The sequence below is a fragment of the Oryzias latipes genome, chromosome 3, assembly GCF_053564925.1.
Source record: "Oryzias latipes strain Hd-rR chromosome 3, Olatipes_Hd-rR_3.1".
Lineage (NCBI taxonomy): Eukaryota > Metazoa > Chordata > Actinopteri > Beloniformes > Adrianichthyidae > Oryzias > Oryzias latipes.
This window is the reverse complement of record NC_136239.1, coordinates 27235096-27256872: the sequence shown is the minus strand read 5'-3', so window position 1 is coordinate 27256872 and position 21777 is coordinate 27235096. Positions and strand designations below refer to the sequence as shown.

The window sequence follows — 21777 nt, the reverse complement described above, 5'->3', positions numbered from 1 at the left end:
GCCTTAAATCAGCATCTTATTCAAAATGATTTTAAAGCTAAAAAAATCAAAACACACTGAAACATTCAAAGCAAGTCAACAGCCTGTTTGTGAAGGTTGATCCATACCAGAAAGAGTTGATTTGTATCAATGCTTGAACCCATTCTTGTGGAGTGGACAGTAAATCTATAATTTCAAGGAAAGCAAAGACAGCATGTAAAAAAACAAATATACTCCAACAAGATCAAATGCAGACTTGTAACGCACATACTTTTTTTTTTGTTTGCGTTTGTTGACAATGTGTTTTTGAAATCCCTCTGGTTAATTCAGTGATCCAGTGTGGACCTCCACCTCAAGTGCTTTATGGAAAAGTGGAAGGCAGTGATCTTTCGTGGGGATCCAGCGTTAGCTACAACTGTTTTCATGGTTATCAGTTGTCCATTCCGGCTGTTTTAACCTGCGAGGGGAACGGAACATGGACGGGAGAGGTTCCCCAATGTTTGCGTAAGTTAGCACCCCGCTGTGAATGTTGTTAACAGCAAAACATTGAAGGTCAGAGAATGAGCAATAATTATTTTTTTCAAATAAGTAAAGCTTTTGTTTTTGTTTTTTGCCTTTAACAGCTGTCTTTTGTGGGGATCCTGGATCTCCTGGAGGAGGATACAGAGAGGGCAACATATTTTCATACCGGTTAGTATTTACAATAATTTATATTGTTTGTTTTTTGACTGTTTTAATATTTACTCAGTTTTGTATTTATTTGTGTGCTTTTTAGATTTTTTTGGTTTATATTTTATATAAATATTTGTATGTTGTGCTCGTAAAAGAAAAAAAAAACGTTAATGCCTGTTTTAAAGTAGCTTAGAAAAAGTTGCTGGTTTAGGTTTTCCCCAGCGTTGAAGACTCAAAACAAGCCCATGCAGAAGGCAGATGGTGGATAAAATGCAATTTTAATAACTTGAAAAAACAAAGCAGAGACACCAAAGAATAACTCACAGAATCCAAACAAAAATAATTCAGAAAAAGTAACCAAAGTGAAAAAAACTAAGAATGATGAAGCAAAGAACAGCAACACACACCAAAACCTAAAAGAATTGAAGACCAAGATACACAAAACTTTTTGGTAAATCTCAAAAAAAGACTTTTGAAATCGAGGCCAGTCTGGATGTCAGTAAGTAACATTGCAAGAACAATATTGATTCTGTGGTTGGAAACAACAACATAACAATGTTGGTAAATTGATGACAACAGTTACAGAAAAAAGTCCAAGCTGTTAACCCCTATTTCAGATAAAGGGATTTTTTTTTTACAAGTGTATTAACACAGAAGCTCTCATTTCTATGCGTGTGCGTGTGTGCAGGTCAGAGGTGAGGTTTTATTGTCATGCGCCCCACGTTCTGGTCGGCTCTGCCTCCAGGCTGTGTCAAGCAGATGGGATCTGGAGTGGAGAACAACCAGCGTGTATCGGTAATTTGAAAAAGAGAAAACTACACATAGTCTTCTATGAAAAACTTCTATTTTCTGTCATGATACGTCATTGTTTCTAGGAGGGGAGGATAAACCACTATACTGCTATAGAGTAACTCAGTTTTTATATGACATACAAAGTAAAAATGAGTCTTTAATAAGAGATTGCAATGTTTGTGTATTTGAAATGTATGTATTATGTAGTGATCTGTGTAAGCACATAAATTCTTGAAGGACATTTGACTGATGGTTAAAAATAGGCATACACTAAATGTGATCATGTGTGTGGGTAGACCCAGCCTTCAACAGCTGCCGTGATCCAGGAACTCCGGCCTATGGCATTCCAGTCGTGGCCCAGGGCTTTCAGGTGAGGAAACAGCAACTGACCGTGAATTCTCTTTACAAAACAATCCTAGAAAGATCAGGAAAATCTGCATAAACCATTTCTGTTTCATCATGCCATTCAGTCTTCTGCACTAAGCATGCAATTAGCTCTGTAGAGGAACTACCTCCTCCTTAAACTAAAGTATACAGATAAATCGTCAGCAGAACCATCCTTTTATTTTTCTTTACTAGGATACGGTTACTTTTTGATACACAACTACCTTTATATACATAAAACACCACATCAACCCCCGTGAATGCTTGTGAACTGGACTGTTTATAAAGGATTGAAAGAAAGATGAGGGATTAGGTGGTGATATAATCCAACACTTTCCTCACTTTTTACTCACCTGAAATTTACAAATTAAATAATATTAATAATTTACAAGGAAAAAAAACACAGAAGGTTTTATTGCTACATAAAACAAACTACTAGACACTTTCAGATGGACACATAGGTGTTTTAGAGGCGTTGTCATGACTTAAACAGTAGTTCAGTGGTGGTCTCCAGTGCTTTCTTCAATAGCCACATTACTAGAAGTCTGAGGTGATAAAGAAATTGTTTAACTTCACAACTTAAAAAACAAAAACAAATTTCTGGTTCATTTTTTATCAATATTTAGGTTGGCAGCAAGATTTCCTTTAAGTGCCGCAAGAATTACCACATACTTGGTTCAACAACAAGAACGTGCCTAGAAAACCTGACCTGGAGTGGAACTCAACCAGAGTGCGTGGGTGAGTATTCTATGACTAACTAATATTTCTCCATGTCATGGTCTTATGCCACTGCCTTTTTTCTTTTTTTTAATATAAAAGTCCGTGTAGTTAACATATATTTACATATGTGTTCTTTTATCTTCCATCAGCCCATTCATGCAGACAACCCGAGACCCCTACTAATGTAGACGTGCGATCCATGGATCTGCCTACTTTGGGGTATACTTTGTTATACACCTGTCAGGAAGGCTTTTATCTGTCTGGGGGGTCAGAGCACAGGACCTGCAAAAGTGATGGAAGATGGTCAGGGAAGCCACCACTCTGTAAAGGTATGGAGATACAATCTCAAAAATGCAAAGGTTTAATCTCCTTCAGGCCTATGATAACTATAAGTAATATTTTTATAACACACACTCATGGCCCTGTCTATTTTCAGATAAGGATGGCGTGATGAATGAAAATGAAATGATTCAGTACTATATACTGCAGGAAAATATGTGGCAAATAGGATTTGAGACCACATGCTAATCTCCCTACTTTAATAAATCTGTCCCTATACACACATCAGTCACTGGTTTTTGTCATTTAAATACGAGATAGTCTTAACTAAACTTTATTTACAATTTCTGTTTCAGTTGGTGTGAAAGTAAATCCCAAAGGAAGAGGAGAGTCGGATGTCCAGAAGAACAAGATCCGTGGTGTGTAAAATAAACACCAATTAATGAGCTGCATTAAACATATAAATTAATTAATATTAATCATGGATAATCTATTCAGATTGCAGATTTATTTTGTATTAGTTTATGTCCTTGACATGAAATGTTCCAGTGGGTGTAGATTGCACAAATTCATGTGTGTAACAAACTTTTATGTGATGATAAAAAAAAAACTGCACTCTGTGCAAAGTGTATAAAGGCTCATAAGAAATATAATAAAACATGAAATAGGTTTAGGGGAAATTTAGTAAAAAACCTTCTAAGTTTGATGAAGGATTTTACGATTTTTTTTTAAGGCATCCATTTACAAGGCACTCGTAATAAGAGGGACAGTTTGTTCAATAAATCTCAGAATATTTCTTTGTGGAAATGTTCTGCTTTTAAGTGAAACTGTAAATAAAAACATGTGGATGCCGCTGGAGTAAATTGACTGTGAGACAACTCAAATGAATGCCTATGCTATCTATAGTTGTTATCTGTCAACTTTTTTCAACTTTTGTAATGTTCTAGGAAATGATTGTTGGTTACTTTTAAACCCATGATGGTTTGACTTTAACAGCGTTTTTTTTTTAATTCTCTGCTAATCATGTTTTATTTTTGTTTGTTTATAGTTCCAGTGGACGTCTTCTCTCCAAACTCTGAATGGAGTGGCTTCTATGAGTATTTAGGGAAGAGACAAGCCACAACATTTTCAGTTTCTGGATTTAATACTACCAGTGGCAGAGTTAATGTCACGTTACTGGAAAGCAGCGGAGTTTCAATCAGATTGTCAGGTAAAAAAGATTAAATAAAATAATCGTACAATTTATTAGCCACCCTAAATGAGCTGACTTATTTGGCTGTATTATTCTAATAACATTTTTTTTCTAAATTCTAAAATCAAGCCCAAATTCATACATATTCCCAATGCTTCACACTCTTTAAAACCAGTCCAGACCCTACTCTTGTATATACTTATCGCATACAATATTTTGTTTGCAAACTTATCCTCTAATCTGGAGAAAATGTTGTATTTGGACCTAACTTTTATATAAAAAGGTAAAAACTTAGGTGAAAGTTCTACTAGCTGTCACCCATTTGAGTGGGGGAAGTTAGTTTGAAAGGAGAGCAGGAACATCCATACCTAGGAACCATTTGATGGTTGAACCCCAGCCTCACCCCAGTCCAACCCTAAATGTCCATCATTTGTCATTTCTACTGATATTATCTGAAAAGTCACTCAATGAGATGTAAAAACATTATTTAAAACATATAAATAAAATATAATAAAACATTATTAGTATTTTCTGTTAAGAATCTAGACCAAACTGTAACTATAAACTATACAAGCTACAATTTGCCAAATTCTTTGTAAATATTTGTGATTGATTTATTCAGCTAAAAGGAAATAACCAAGTAGTAAAACAATCTTTGAGGTATTTTAGATGAATCCAATTTTGTGTCCACCACAGGGTGTCCATCAAAGAGTGAAGATAGTCTATCCAGCCTCAGCTCACCATGATGCACATAATAACCTCTACTGAAAATGAATCTTAGTGCTGGGTCGTAAAAACATCCAGGGCTTTGGGGCTCTAAGGCTGAAGAATGCAGGTGTAAACTGTTTCTATAATGCAGTACTGACGCTTTGCTTTTAGAAGCACCTACTAGAACGCAGAAAGAAACAAGATTTATGCCTGTCGAGAAAACCTTTTTTTTTAATAGTAATTTACTCAATAGGGGCACGTTATCCATCAGAACTAAATTACTGCCAGATTACGAAGAACATCAAATTGTTTTAAAACAGTAAAAAGATATGAAAGTGGTACGGGTGGAAGTTATTACGATTTAGTTTAATCGGTCTGATATTAACTTATATCACAACCTCATCCAGAATCCGAGTGCACATGGCATTTGGAGTATCTAGGCTATGTTATTGGCTTCAACCTAAAAGAAAAAAATGAAAATGGCACAGTGTCAAATTAGATATTTAAAATAAAAAAAAAAGGTTTCTTCTGTTTTAAGAGTCTGACTTTATATGTAGACTGTTTTACTATATATCCACTTTCTATATTCAGAAACGGCTGTTTTTGAACTATCCACCTTCTCCCTATTTATTAGTTATAAATCATCAAGGTCTCTCAGAGTTTCTGGCATTAAAAGCCATGCTTAGCCCCAGCATCTGTCTCTATGTAAGTGCCAGGACAAATTAAGTTAATTTGTTGGTAAATTATGTTGGGTTCAGATACTGATTCAAGAGTACGGACTAATGCTTCATGCTCTGTCTCTGTCTTTCAAGGCTCCTACAAGTCAGAGGAAAACCAGCTACTGCTGAAGGTCTATCAAGTGAAGGGACCAACAGAGCATTATTACAGCAAGTTCAAAAACGACAACTGGGCAATGGACGGATATGTAAGAAAAAGCTCGTCATCAATCATACCACAGTTTTCAGATATGTTTACATCAGCAGTTAAGATGTTACTACTAATGAAAATAATACATTATATTTGAAAAATTTTAAACGTTTTTTTTAATTTTTTAAATTAATAAATTCATTGATAATGCGCTTTATAATCTCGTGAGGAGAATACGATGTATTGCTGTCCAAAATTGTACCCCAAAAGTTCAGCTAAATCTTGAACCTTTTAGCATTGAGCTAATATTATGATCCCTTCTCACACGCATTGTTTTAATGGCAGGTGTGCCCAATTTAGGTTAGTAGATTTGCCAAGATAATTAAAAAATGGCATCTCAAGAAAAGCTTTTTAAGTATTCCACTGTTAATCTAATGTAAGATGGCTTCTTGTCCAATTCTACCTGTCATCACTAATGGTTTCTGCCCAGTCGAAACACACTGACAGATATTTCTGTGACTAAAAACTGTTAAAAAAGTGAAAGGTCTCACTATGAATTTGGCATACTTTCAGACACATCGCTGCCTACAGTGTACAGGATACTAAAACAAAATCAGTAGTTGATGCTTAAAAAAAGCACAGAATCTCTCTGTTATATAACTGTTAAGTTTTCCAAGCACTTCACAGACAACTTGTTCCAGCAATCTTGAAAAACAATTGTATTGCGGATTTGTGCTGTCACAGCTTTCCGTCTCGAAGCCTAATCCCTTTCTGACTCCATGTTGTTTAAATCAGTGCACAGCGGGGCCACATTATCTGCAGCAGAGGTTTTTTTTTTTTTTTTCTTACTGTTGCTCAGAATAGTTGTCTTGTAATTTTGGCTCTTTTTGGGGTTTTTGGGTGGCTTTAACACTGTCAGGCTCTATATTCTATTAATGCCTTTTGTATTGAAAAAGCAAGTGGATTAATGTATAATTTTATCAATAGAAAGATCTACAAATATCAATAATTATGTATGTTTCCTTTTTAATATCAGTCTATTTTGGCCCTTAGTTATTAAGTGTAATCAAAGTTCTCACCTCTGTAATGTAAGGGCACTGTTTTTAGCCTCCACATTTCTGTTTTTGTGGACTCTAAAAGGGAAATGCATTGGTATGCAGTCTGAGAAAATACATTTGTCAGTCGTAACACAATCACTTGCACTTTTATTTGTGAAAATGACTTTTGTGCAGTGCTGCGCCTTTCAGTGAAGACATAAAATGACATTGACTTGTAACCGTCCAAAATCACACGTTACTGGTTTCTCTTGAGTGAGAAAGTGTCTGTCTGTCATTCTGGCAGCCGCTAATGATTGAAGGTGGCTCCTTGCCACTATGAGGTTGCCCAGGCATGCAGCTGGGACTCCGGAAAGTTAATGTTCTCACCAATACATTGTTTGAGCATGTAGCTCTCCGTGGGCCTTAAACCTGAGCACAGTTATTGCTGAGCTATTGCTTATTTGTAGGAACTGAAAGGGATTTGTGTGTGCAGGGTGGTAACAGACGTGGAACAAAGTAGAAAAGAGGGAAAAAAAATAATCAAGCTCTGAACAGTGTCTGTATGTGTTTGGATTGTCCCCTATTGTGGCAGCTTCTGCACTGTGTGTGTTGTTTAATGCTGTGAGCCATTTATGCTTCATTTTCCATACAAGGGAGTGGAAGGGGAGAAGGTAAAAACAGGAAAAAGATTACAGAATGAGGGGGGGGGGGGCTGATAGAGAAGGTGCTTATCGGATTTACCAAATGAGAACATTTTGGATTTCAGTTATGTAACACTAACAGCCCACTAACAGATTTACATTATTGCTGGAATTCTATTTACTTAATGCTCATTCATCTTTTGGAAAACTGAAGCTCTCTTGCAAAATTGTCCCGGCAAAACCAGATGCTTCATCTGGGATAACAGCAGTTAAATTGATCAGAACTAAAAATCGCTTTTAGTATGCTGAAAATGAATACCGTTCTATGAAAGAATGTTTTTGCTGCCATGGCAACATTAAATTGGTCCATTTTATCCTGTCTTCCATCAAATGTGCAGATAAGTAATTACAAGTAAAACAGAATGATTCTGAAATGAAACATGCAACTCTGTATTACACTTACTCCCCCTCCCCACCCAACCCGCAAATTATTTAAATGTAGGCCATAAACAGTAGCTAATGCTGCCTTTCCCAAAGGCTAATAAGATGCATTAATCATCAACAAATCAAACTGAAAGAACCCCAGAGTATTTGGCCTGAACTACCTTTTGTTTTCCAGGTCACTGCAGAGTCGGACCAGAAGACCTTTGTCTACCAGGGACACATTCACAGTAATGACTTTGGGAAGTTCCATCTGACAAGACAAGGTAAATCTATTTGGTATAATGAGCAATGTGTTTTTGCAACATTTTTAAAAAGTGTGCAATAATGTAGACTTCTTTTTGGAGGACAAAATTGAAGTAGTAGTATTTTAAGTAGTTAAAATAAGTACATTTAAATGTAATTTAAAGCAAACCCAAGTAAAAGATGCAGACCAGCAATGCAGCAAGATGTTTTGAAATGCTATATTAGTTTACGTGTTGCTTTTTCTGTGTGTAAATCTAGGTCCCGTTACCATGGCAATGGACCCATCTAACCCGTACACAAACAGCAGCTCTGTGGCGGCAGCCATCTTAGTTCCTTTCTTTGCGCTCATCCTCTCTGGATTTGCATTCTACCTCTACAAACACAGGTAATCTACATCTTAAAAAAACAAACAATAATATTTTTATTTTCTTTTTTTGCTATTAAGCAATTATCAATTAAGAAAACCCTGTAAGTTGGCCTGTATTAAGCCTGGTGTAACGTTATTAAACAATAGTTAATACATCCTTCTTAAAATTAGCACAACACGTGTTACGTGTTTGCCTTCCTCTTTCTACTCACTCGCACATCCCGGCGGTGTTAAAGGCACCACAACAATCCTAGAACATAATAGTTATTTTACAGAACCACAGAGAGCCGCAACACAGGGATAAAAAGAGGCGCTGTTTGCCGACCTCTGACCTAGATAAACAAGGACCACCTCCAATGCTATTGACCTATTGGATATGGGTGTACACTGGACTCTGGACTGCTATTATTTGAAGCAGAGGAGAAAACTTTGTTCTTAGGAGGACATAGGTGTTGGTGGCATGAGTGAGGAAGATGAAGGTAACGCCTACAGGGCCTGGTGGGTCCCTGTGGCGATCCCTACAGGGACAGCCAGAAGGCAAAAAAGATTTATTTCATTAACACAAAAAACACTTGACATTCGTCTAAATTACCTAAACAATTTTAAAATATCTTTAAATTAAACATGCCTTTGTTTATATATTGTATCTTCATGATTATTTCCTTAAAAAACAGGCTATAAAAGCAAAGTTTATAATCACCAACTTAAAGACAAAGAAACCAGTAGTAAAAAACAAATGTCCCATTAAAAAAAAGCATTTGGAAATGGATACCTTTTTTAAAGCTCTACTTCAACCCTATTATTCTTACTCTATTGTGTGGTGTAGATTTCTGTAACGCTGTGCTGTGCAAAATCCTCATCAGCTTCATTGATTCTGCCTCTAAGCAGAAAACTATAAAAACCTAATTCATTGCCCGTCGTGTGAAAACAGCAACACAACATTCTTTTCAGACAATGTCTTTTACCGCTATCAAAGTAAACCGATGACAAAAAATACGTTCTGAATTTGCAAGCCAACAACTATATTAACACATAAGCTGGACAGTTTCACAGCATATTGTGGTTTAGACTGAATGTTTTTATCTTTTAGACCATAAAGATAGATGTAGCAGTCCCAAAATAAACCAAACAATAAGTAATAAGAAATCCATAAAAAGTTGAATAAAAAAGGTGTAGACTGCATTGTGCATTGCCTTTATATATGGGATACTTAGACTCAAATACAAAGGTGTCTTTGCTTTTCTATTTTAAGACATGTGTGAAACATTTAGGAGTTTAGATATTTGTTTGCAGCTATATTCTGTCCATCTCATAAAAGGATTGTTTCACATAAATCTGTTTGTTTGTCAGCTATAAAACCCTTGTCCTGGAATAATCCATATTATTTGATTCATGTGATGTTTAGACATCCCAATATCTTTTTTCTATTATTGTGAATTCAGACAACAGGGATGAGTGGGCCGGTGCACAGATATCAGCAGTGTTGTGTATTTACCATAATGCATTATCACAAAATTGAAATTTCTGTCTCACTTCACAAAATATTTTCTTTTTACAACTGAATTGCCTTTTTAGCAGTGCCTATTGCTAGCTGATGGTGATAAAGCTGATGGTTGTATGCAGGACATTGTCTGCTGACACAGATGACAATGAGAGACCAAAAGACACCTGGGGGCCTGGCGGCAGGTAAGACATGGCACCTGTCATCCCTCTGGTTTAAAGAGCAACCAGACCCTTCGCCCGCCGCCACATCCTCCGTCAAGCTTTCCATTTCTCGCTTTTAGTTATGAAAACTTTTTTTCTTACTATTTGGAAAGGCTGCACTGTTACAAAAAAACGGTTAAAACTGAGGTAAATAATATTCTAAAAAAAACACTTGTTGAAATTTAAGAGAAATTTATTTTAAAAAATAAAGATGAAGAAGTTTGTAGCTTCGTAAAGCAGTGCAGCCCTCCTTTTTCAAAACTGCAACGTTACACAAAACCTTTTATTTTGTCTTCTTTTGTCCTCATTGTCATTTCTCTGTCAGCATAACATCATCAAGAGCAATCTTTGAACCATCAAAAATGTGATTGAACCAAGTTACATGTTGATAGACCGGTGTTTCAAGCCCTGCTTGATTCTGCATCTCTTCCCTCTACGCTGCAGACAAACTCCCACTAATACAACGTCAAACCAGTATAAATGCCGTACTTTTACATGTAAAGCCGCAAAACAAACCAGAAAGCAGCAGCAGTGAGATGTGTGTGTGTGTGTGCTGTGCAGTTTTTCTTGCTGCAGCTCGTCTGTCTGCAGAGTATCTATAATGCTGTCAAAGCAATTATGCGTCCCGTTTTTCATTCTACCAATAAAATGAAACCATTGCACCCACAGCCATGACGGGTGCAGTGATTTAAGCTACTGCCATGCAGGGAGGTCTATGCTGGGTGTTGGGTGTGCAGTTTTGTAAAGTAATGGCTTGAACATGTTGGGCAGGCTTAGTGGCTCCCCAGGGTTGGATTTCTACCAGTGCTCACCCGGGCGCACACACACAAGCACTCGTACGAACATACACTCTTAATGAGGTCAGAATCCAACCGCAGCAGCATTCCTCCCCGCTAATAGTTTCACAGGGTTTGGAGTGAGTGATTACATCTAACTGGATTATAGAGCCTGATTATCTAAAGGAATAATCTGCCACAAACAGACAAATTAGCAGCGGTAAACTTTATTTCCCAGTAAAACCTAGTAAACCCCTACAGTCGTTTTTCTAGAAAGTTCATCTTTAGATGTACTCATCAACAGCAAATATGAATCATCATTTCTGACCTACAACTGAGACGCTTGATAGGATGCACACTAACTTATTTATGCCCGAAAGGCAGATTGATGCCAGTCAGCTCAACGACTTTATCAAGAAATGGTTTATTTCTGACAGATTTCTCCGGAATTTTCCCCTTTTTCAGCCAACAGCTCACTCTTTTTCCAGAATGACTGAGAAGTTACTTAGAAACATTGTGCCCTTTTTTATCTAGGTATCAATCGATTTGAATAATGAATTAAATCCATATTTTATGTTTTTAGATTTGTTTATAAATCTTGCAAATTTCTTTTAAGTGTGATTGGTTCTAGAAGATTATATTATTCATCTCCCTGAACCGGCTAGAGTGAAGGGCTCTAATAGAACATGCAGTGAAAATGAACATGGAGTATGCAAAAATGAAGGAAAAAGATAACCACATTTTTAAAAGCAGAAAATGCTTTTAGAATTTTTTTTTTTTTTTACACTTAAGCTATTCTTTGTTTTCATACTTATATTGTTCCTACAAGTGGAATCAAGTTTTAAACAGAAGAAGCCATGCGTAAAGGTCTGCATTGAGCACATTTACCCCTTAATCCCATTTGAAGAAATATTAAATAAGGATATGTTGTGGAGTATGTTTATGTGTCTGGACATGTTTAAAACGAAGATGAAATTACATGCCCTGCGACAGACTGGGGAACTGTCCAGGGTGTACCCTGCTTTTGCCCACAAGTGGCCGAGATAGGCTCCAGCAGCTCCGAGACCCCCAAAGGGATAAAACGGCAGAAGATGAATGAATGAATGAATGAAATTACATTTCAATAAAACTTTTTTATAAAAAATCTTTTTTTTTATTTATTTTTTTGTCCACAATATGTTACATTGCAAGTAAAATAACAAACATGTCTCATTAGATTAATTAATTTTGTGTTGTAAATAAACTAACCAGGATTCAAACCAATTTTTTTTTTTTCCTGGACGTACATTTATGTAATGCTGGTAAATTCAAAGTGAAAGAAATCTGACTTTGCAAACTTTTGGTGCAGAGTTTGGGAAATTGGGATGTAGAAACATAAGGGTACAGAAAGCCCGAAAGTAAAGTTGCTAACTTCACCAAAGGATCATTTATGTGCAAAATGTTTCCTTTTTTATTTTTTTTTAGTCTGATGTTATTTTGGCTTTTAGGCAGTATATCTGATCATACATTTAATAATTATTTATTTTCAAATTTTCTGTGAATAATAAATGTTAAAAATAGAAAATAACTTATTTTGAGCAGAAACAACTTTAGCTTGTCTTATAGATCTGTCCTGTATCAAACGTTTTCTTGCTTAATTTTCTATTATCTTTAGAGACAGTTGGAGAGAAGAACATCTCAAATAACTTCACTTATTCTAGATTATCCTGGAAAGTTATGTTTGGATGTATTTTATTAGTATATATTACAATACCGAGTAAGAAATTCTTAATAAGATAAAAGTTTTACCTTTTTAAAAGGTAAAAATAAACTTTAAACATTTTTAAATGGGACTAAGTGAAAGAAACGCACATAAAAAGAGATAATAATGCATTGTTTTCAAGCAACATTTTTAAACTTCATTTATGTATTTTGTGTTAAGGGTGCCTGTCCAGTTTGGTTGTCAACTGTAAATATTGAAAAACGTATAAATGTAAGACAAAATCCTGCTGTTAATGCAATGTTAATGTTTTTCTGTGTTTCAGGACACGTCCAAAGGTCCAGTTTAATGGATATGTGGGCCATGAGAGCTCCAATGGCCAGGCATCCTTTGAAAATCCAATGTATGACACCAACATGAAGCCCACCGAAGCTAAGGCAGTTCGATTTGATACCACACTGAACACAGTGTGCACTGTAGTGTAGTCCAGCAAAGCTACCACTGCCTTTAAAGTGGTTTAATCCAACCTCCATGTTGTAGTCTGCAGTGTGGTGTTACCACACAAAAGAGGAAAAGCAAACTCAATATTTTGACTTGTCACCATGAGCAGCCTTCGTGTAGCATGCTGGTCCCCACCCAGCATTATTTGCACAGTAATGCAGCTCTGCTCCGCCTTCCTCGTCTGAGATGGGAAAATAGAGAATATAACTTGAAACCTGTTAGCAATGATGTCGTCAAGTCGCTGTTTGGGTGAGGCACTGTGCAGAAAAACCCACATAGATCATGTTAAGGAACTTCTTCCCAGAGCACACCCATCCAAGTTTTGCTGAAGTCTAATACAACCAACCCTACTTATGCATGAAAGGCGATCCGTATGGTCAGAGTCATTTGGCCCTTTTAATATTTCCTCCTATGAAAAAGTAGCTTCACATAAATCCAACTCTTTGTTCCAAATTTGCACAGTGGTATATTAACTCCCATGGGTTTGAAGGATGGGGTCTTTAACCCGTGAGGGAAGCACAAATATTCCACCCTTCAGCCTCTTCCGGACTTTGGATGGTTCTTGTACGTAAGCATAAACCATCACTCCTGCTGGACCAAATATTCTCCCACTGAACTTTCATCTTCTGAGCTTAATATGAATAGTTTCTAAATGATACACATCACATTGTCTGTTTTGACAGACTGCAATTCTGGATACACAGACGGCATGTTGACAGCCGAATGCACTTCTTCCAAGATTAGACTCCATAAAGCAGAAATACTAATGGTGAATTGGCAGTAACAATGCTGAACTAATGCCAAACAAGACAGGCTAAATTAGGGTTGTAGATAACTTTATAATGTTTTAGCCTTCTCAGACAGCTTAATGACTCTTAATCTAGCAGGACAATCACAGAATAAAGAAAGTTAAGTTGCTAGTTAATAATTGGTTTTTAAACAGACTGTTGTCTGACTTTCTCCACAATGTTCCTGTTATGACAACCCTCCATTAAATTAAAGTAAGACAGGCTAAATCAGCAAAACAAGCTCTTGCAAACAGTGTTCAACTTCCAATGTTCTCCACCACATATGAACCAGCTCTTCAAGGGTTTGAACACATACTAATGATATACATCATGCCTAAATAGAGTTGGCTGGCTGTGCTGAAATACAAAACCATACATCAGCCCAGAGTTGCTCTTTGGTTCATGCTGTGTACTGGTTTCCAGAGACTTGTCAAACACAATCAAAGATTCTTGCTCCTGGACTGGCCACAGTTCTGTGTTTCTGAACAAGTGGAAGCCTGGAGGCAATAAGCTGTCAGGATCTTCGAATGCTGCAATCAGCTGTGGGCAAATCCAGGGAGTTATTTGTCCTCCTGTATCTCTGATCCAGACCATCAGTCAAGAGATTCTTCTTTTTTTCCTCTTTTTTTTTTTTTTCTTTTCCTAGCGGTTTTCTTTTCTACCAGAAAACTTGGAAATAAATGAACTGATCAGCAGACAGACGTGCTGAAAGAAACTGGACAAATGGACTCAGACAAAGGAAACTTCTTTCAGTGGAAAAGGAGACAAGGACATGTTGCTGTGGAAACGTAGACAAACATCTTTGTCTAATTGTCTCTTGTGGCATTTTTCTTCAGTGAAGATATTAATTAACAGACTCGTATGTTCAAAAACCCAGTGGCCCCTTGGGTTTTCCCAGACCAATGCTGCTGGGGACCCAAAAACATAAACTTCATATGAACCGCACAAATTTTGCACTGTTTTCATTTTGTTTGTTTGATTGTTTTGGTTGTTTGTTTTGTTTTTCAACTGAAATTAGATGGGGAAAAAAGCAGGTTTTTTGAGATGGTTTTGGAAAAACTACTCGTATAAAAAAAGAGTTTTATTAAAGAGTATTATCTATAAAATGATGACAAAACGTCTAAATACAGGGTTACAAAGTGTTTGTATATACACACATTTGTATTTGTTGTCCCTGCTAGCAGGTTTTACAACACTGTAGTGCTTATTTTTCTTGTCTTGGCCACTAAGCTAGCCAACAAAAACGTTGGGTACCGTTTACCTTTGGACCACCAATCGAAGCAGTCAGAATACCACATGAAAATGTCCTAACTTTAGCTGTTTCTGAACACTCGTACCCTTTTCCTACTTATTCATTCTCGTTTTCTAAACCAGCTCTACTCGGAACTTAAAGCTAACTCACTTTTTTGCAGTTGCAAGCAGGTAAGAGGAGACAAAACCGTATTGGTTTTCAGAAACAGCTATTTTTGTAAACCTGCTTAAAAATAGCATTTTCTTGTGTTTCTGCTCAAACCACAGTGCATCCTTTTAATGCATTACACCTCAGATGCACTTGATTTCATTTGAACACTTCTTTTTGAAGAGCACAGCATTAGTACTTTCTCAAGAGAAAGGTCAAACAGACAGTATAGAGACAACATGCACAATTAGGGTTGTTAAACAATTGTTGTCCCCCAGAGGCCCGATATCATTTAAGAATAACCTCGTGTTGAGAGATTAAGTCTAATCCTGCTTATCAGAGCTGGAAGGTCACTGCAACAACTACATAGGCTTAGCAATCGCAACTTGTCTTTTAGTTCCTTGAATTTTCTGTCTGCCACTCTAATCCCTTTCAGTCTACAGGATCAGAGAAAGTTTCAGTTTCAAATCACTTCCAAAATTCGTTATGTCTTGCAGTGTCCTGTCAATTTTTTTGTTCTTTTTTAAAGATGCTGCACTTGGTTTAGATCACAGATGTAACTTCTTTGTGTGTCTTTTTGTGTCATCATGCCTGATTCATGCGTCACTCCCAACATTTTACCATTAAGTTGACATGTCAACAGTTTGCTTTGACCTGCATGACAAATTATTTTTGTTCAATGCCAAATTGTATTTGTTCTCCACATTTTCAGTTGACCACTCCCCATGTCTCCGTAAGAAAAAGGTTTTTTCATTGGAGCAGAATGCGATGCAAGAAAGAGATTTACAGGAATCCTCTAATGAAAGCTTTATCCAGCCAAAGGCAACACTGTGCCTGAGACAAGTCTTTTATTTAAAGCAGACACAAGCAGCAGTAAAGTAAGATTTCCCCCCAAACTCAAATGCTGAAAAAGCACTAGGAGTGCTTCGCATCCCCTTGCACCAAGATTATTATTCATTAATGAACACAAAATGTAGTTTTTGCTCAAATATTCAGCTTATTTATTAGAAAAATCAAACATGAATTCTGCAAAAAGTACTGAAAAAATGTTGATTATAAATAAAATAACTATGAGACATTTTTTTGCATTCCATACTATACTGGTAGCAGAGAGGGCTGCACAGAAAAAAAACCATCCAAAGACTTTAAATAACACTTGCAATATGTCAGCGAGGCAGATAAAGCCTGTTCAGAAACTTTACACAGAAATAAACGAGGCATGTGTAAACAAAAATAGAACATCTGCTCACAGTCATGAGCCCCCTCTCAGTTTTATTAGAGGAGTGCACTCTGTGCCTCTGTTTTTAATTGATTTAATTAATTGAGCTGAGATTTCATATGGAGTCAAGAGCTCATAATAGCGGCTCAAAATTAGAGGCAGCAAGCTTTCCTCAGACGTAATAAAAGGTATCATTTTTATCAATTATAGAAAAAGATTTGGTTTCCTGGTGTGCCTGCCAGGCTCTGTTTTTTATTTGTGTTAGAAAAGAAACTCCAGTGTAAAACGCAGTTTTTATACCTTGTGTACTACCTGGATTTTAACCAAATCTCCAGCGATTTTTTTTTTTCCTGCTTCATATTCAAATTGCCAACACAGATTTTCCATAAAATATCCAAAACAGCTGCACAGGTGAAGCTATGTATATAAAAAAGAGACATTAGTTCAACAAACACAGTTTTGGCTTTTTAGCAGTTCAGACAAAGGAATTAAAAGCCCAAACAAAGACACATTGTTCTGCAGCTGTGCACAGGAATCTGGATATGAGATAACAAGAATATACAGAAGCTTAAACAGCATGTTGTGCAAATTGCATAGTTTTATGATTGTGTGATTCACAAAACACAACAGTATATTAAAAATAGGTTACAGAGATCCGGCCAATAGACTGTTAATGGGGTTTATATTTCCTTTTTACTTTAGCATAAGAACATTAGGGCAGGCTGCAGTTTACATACTGTCCTCTGGGTATGTGTTGCATCATCTAAGAAATTCAATGGAGATGCATCCAGACATACCAATTGAATCCCACTGCATTTGAGTGGTGTAGGATAAGAAACATTGCCCAAATGCAAAGCATCTGATGCTGCTGCAAATCAAACATTTTATTTCATTAGTTGTCTTTTTGAATTCAGGAAGAAACGGATTTGGTGGATTTGGTCACTTTTTGAAAGCCTGTGCAGACATAATAAGCCTAAGTAATCAACAGCCTATTTTTCTTTTCTTTTTTTTTCCTTCTTTTTTTACCCCCTTACTGTAATAACTGAGGCTGTCTTTGGAAAGGAACATCTGAGATTACTGTGACATTGAAGAAGAGAAAGATTTAAAGCAGCAGGCTTTTAGTCATCTAAAGATTTGTGCAATTTAATACAAAAAATCACTTTTTTGTCAAATTTGGGCACACAGTTCCTTATTTAAAGTAATTGTCAAAAGAAACCAAAAATTGCAGAAAGACAGAGAGAAAAAAGTAAGATTTAAAAAAATATAATACATTTTCTTTCCATCTTCTATACAGACAAATTCTAAGGCCAAATAAAGCTTAAAGAAAATATTCTACTTAATAGTTTTAATCTTAACGTGTCTTTACTGAATCCCATTGCAAATTGAAAAATGTCTCCAAAAACAAGGCTACTGTAGGCCTCACTTATCGTCCTCATCAACAAATGATATGAACATGCAGTAAATGACTACAGTTTCTATGTATGTCTGAAACAATGTGTTTCCTTTTTGCTGTCACCAATGACACAGAAAGAAATACATGGCAGGTCTTTAACAGGAAAATTACTATCATCATTATTGTTTTTGTTTTGGGCTTCAAGCTGCCTCCGTTTTCATCATTGTCCTCCCTCATCTTCATCACATGCTGCTGAACTTGAAGTAGGTAAAAGAGAAAAAATACAAAATTTTGTACAGAAATCTATTTTTTATGGAGATTTGTTTAAAAAAATAAAGAAAAAAAACTGAAATTATTAAACATGCTGTACTTTTTATTAACAATGATGTAGGTACAAAAAAAGTGTTGGTAAGAAGTCACTGTTTTTACTCCTACACATCATGTAAAGCTCTAAAGTTCCAACTGAGTATGAGATGCAGTGTCATGCCATCTCTATTGTCCATTAGGGCTGCTTTTACACAAGAACAGAAAACACAGCAAAAATGTATTTATTTTCCTCCATAATGAGAAAAAGCAATTTGCTGTTTCAAATGTGTTTCCCATTTAAAGGGTTGGCATGTAGTTTCTCTTAAAAAATTAAAGCTTTTACTGTCATTGCAAATGATGGATTTCAAAAAATGACAACAAATTTGCACAGGAGCTGAGTTGCCTGACAATTAGAATCTTCACAATGAAATGTATTAAAAAGAAATTTGAATTACTTGTGCTTTTAGGCCGTGATGTCATGCAGACTAAAGAGGTTAAAACAATCCTATTGTTTTTGTGTAAGAGCAGCCTATGTGTGGCTGATCCTTGTGGGTATATCTGAGATGGGTAACTTTCCCAGGCACAAAAGTTTTTGGATAACTCAAACACTCTGCATCCCAAAATGTGGCCTCTTGCCTGAACAGGGAGGAGGAGGTTTCTTTATAATCAGTTTACCTCAGAACATTCAAAAGTATTACTGTTGGGCTTTAGCAGCATTAGAAAAATTGGCAACAGTTATTAAAGATCCCTTCCTTTGTTGTTTTATTTATTTTATTTTTGGGGGCCAACAGAACTACCCTGGTATTTTGTAAGTTTTGTGAGAATGGAAAATCCCTTTTTAAATGTTCCTCAAAGATTATATGAGAGAGATAATGTTATATTATAGAGGGTTTAACCAATATTTGAATGCAGCTTCGCCAACTGCTGTTAAAGAGACTCACAGTTTATCAGATATTTTGGAGACATTATTTGAGAATAAAGTTTTTGATACAATAATCCTACATGTTCAGTTGTTTTCTTTGAACTGTCGTCATGAAATGAAGTCAGTTATGGTACTTTTTTTTTTTTCAATCTCAGCGAAAAATGAATGTAAGATTTAATGCTGTTCATGGTTGATTATCAGGATGCTTTTGCATAGATCAATTAGATTGAAAATCTTTAAAACAAATTGGTAAGAAACAATTGATTACAAATTCAGCAGACATCGATGTAGTTGTGCAACAGAAAGAGCCTTTTTCAAATCGAGCAAAACATCAAAAGTGATAATAAAAAAACAGCTCAAGCTCCAAGTCCCTACATAACTTAAGTGGACATCATCTATGTATTTGCCTTGTTTGAGGTTAAAGGGGATAACGCATACATTTCTGTAGTAACTACTAGTAAGTCCTATCACTTTCTGAAGATAATTAGAAAATTTCAGACCTTCCATGAGATTCTGAAAGAAAAATATGAAGCTAGAAATGGAGAGGATGTATTGACTAGAGTCTTCTCTGCCTGATTAAACAGCTTTTGGAAAATGAGAGATTGGATTAAAAAAAGCAAAGTGAGAGTTATGTTTACTTCACCCATGGGTCCATCCACCTGCCAGGCAGAAGATACCCCCCAAAACGCACAAAATTGAGATCTTAGCCAATCAAAACATCTGTTGTTGTTTTTTTCTTAATTAGTTTTTTATACATTCATCCATTTTTCTAAACCAACTAAATCCCTTTTGGGGTCATTGGGTTGCTGGAGCCTATCCCTGCTACTGTTGGGCAACAGTGGGCACATAAACACACACTCTGACATTTACATGCACCCAATTTAGTCTCATCAATCAACTATGAAGCATATTTTTTGACAGTGGGAGGAAGCCAGAGCATGCACGAGGAGAACATACAAACTTCACACACAAAGAATCTAGCCGGGATTCGAACCAAGGCCTTTTTACTCTGAGGTGAGAGTGCTGACTGTTCCACCCCTGTGCAGCCAGATAAGGTTTTAATGAAAAGAAAATATAGAAATAAACATTTAGAACGTTTTTGACAACAAGATGTGACTGTTTTTGGCGTGAAGCTTACTACTTAACATAGAAGTGAAATGGAAATTATTCCCTTATAAAACTAGCTTTCTGTGTTTGTTTGTTTTTTTGAGAAACTACATTTTGTATTTCCATGATTGCCACAAACCTATGAAGAGAAAATGGAGGCCTGGTTTTACCTGAGTTCTAATTATAGGCTGTTGTAGTGAAAGGTTACTTTCTTTTCTCAGCATTTTCTTTTTTCTTATTGAAATCTCAAGAGAATGTCTTTGTGCATTGTGCAGTTTTAATCAGCACAATGTGCTATCCAAAGCAAGTGGCTCTTTGTAACTGGAAGGCTCCTATTGTTTTCATCATGGCTCTCCAGCTGATGCTGACCCATCCTTTGAGAGATGTAATCAAATAATAAAAGGTGTCTTTACGTTGTCTTAAAGGAGAGGAATCACTGATAGGTAAGAAGGGGGTCTCATCAAGGAAATATGCAAAACAATTAAGGAGCAGTACAACGGCTCCCTGAAAGTGTCTGCCATCACCAACCTTATAATGCAACTGTTTACATGAATGCCAGGACTAACATTTTTATTAAATAATAATAGTAGTTTTATCCACAATAACCCCCTAAGTATCTCATATAAACATAAGTGTTCGATCACTGGAAGTTTACAGATTTTCCTCCAAACATGTGAGGACATTTTCTTGTTAGTCTACTTTTGCTTTTGAACTTTGTAATAAATTATCCAAACCCCTCTGTGTAAGCTTAACACAAATGATAACCATCATGGATTCAGATAAGATCAACAATAAAATGTTTAATTGGTGTTTGTAATTTGATGAAACCTGGAACAAAACAGGGATCATTTCCCCTGGAAAGGATATGTTTTTGTTTGTTTTTTGATTAATAATTGTTAAAATGCACATGCTTAGCAGTTTTTTTATTTTGTTGACAAAGATTTTTTGTCAGTCTTTGTCAAAAGCATTTATCCCTGACAAAAGCAAATGATAATTTAATCAACACTACAGCAAAAGGGATTTTGTTGATGTATAAAAACAAGACAAAAATGCATTGAAATTATGTCATCCAATCAGAGCAACTGTTGATGATAGAAGGCAGTAAGTAACGCAAAAAGATCCCAATGAAATGAATGGAAGCCTTGAATTTACTTGGTTACCTAGGAAGATGCTGCAAACAGTTTCCATGTAATGTGTTCCTGCAATGAAATTAGACATCTCTCCTTGTTTGGAGAAAGTGGACACACTGTTTTGAGTCATGTTATTCTGCAGGTCAGAGGACTGGCCTTCCACGAGGGATCTTCTACTTTTGAATACTCCTAAAAAGGTGACACCCTGTTTTGTCGGGCCATTTCTGACTTGCCAAGGTTACCAACCCGGTGTGTTTCCCCTACGTTGTACTCTGTCTCTCTGAGTCCATCAGATGTTTGATTCTTCCAGCCTGTTCGCTCCTCAGGGTTGGTGCCTGTTTTCCATCCCCTCTCCATCCAGTTCAGCGGTGGGGGCTCCATCATCAATCCTTCCAACAGGGTCATGGACTCCAATACCTGGGGGAGGGTTATGATCCTGAAGAGAAGCAAAAACCAATCCACGTATCTGTTGTTCATCTCTACCAAACTAAAGAACATCTGACTCGTC

General features: G+C 36.4%; 1 protein-coding gene across 2 annotated transcripts in view; it reads left to right on the top strand.

The window, feature by feature from the left end:
- The window catches only part of LOC101164142 (CUB and sushi domain-containing protein 1), a 411649-nt gene extending 396907 nt beyond the window's left edge, over positions 1–14742 (top strand). Inside the window, exons 63-75 of one of the 2 annotated variants that reach the window (XM_078944567.1) lie at positions 310–483; positions 603–669; positions 1340–1446; positions 1740–1813; positions 2454–2565; positions 2697–2876; positions 3183–3245; positions 3875–4036; positions 5539–5651; positions 7891–7978; positions 8217–8343; positions 9949–10011; positions 12830–14742. In XM_078944567.1, the coding sequence (XP_078800693.1) occupies positions 310–483; positions 603–669; positions 1340–1446; positions 1740–1813; positions 2454–2565; positions 2697–2876; positions 3183–3245; positions 3875–4036; positions 5539–5651; positions 7891–7978; positions 8217–8343; positions 9949–10011; positions 12830–12989 (1490 nt within the window). In that variant the 3' untranslated portion in view covers positions 12990–14742. The remainder of the gene's footprint in view (positions 1–309; positions 484–602; positions 670–1339; positions 1447–1739; positions 1814–2453; positions 2566–2696; positions 2877–3182; positions 3246–3874; positions 4037–5538; positions 5652–7890; positions 7979–8216; positions 8344–9948; positions 10012–12829) is intronic. The other variant, XM_023953530.2, reaches the window with a different exon arrangement.
- The last annotated feature ends 7035 nt before the right edge of the window (positions 14743–21777 follow it).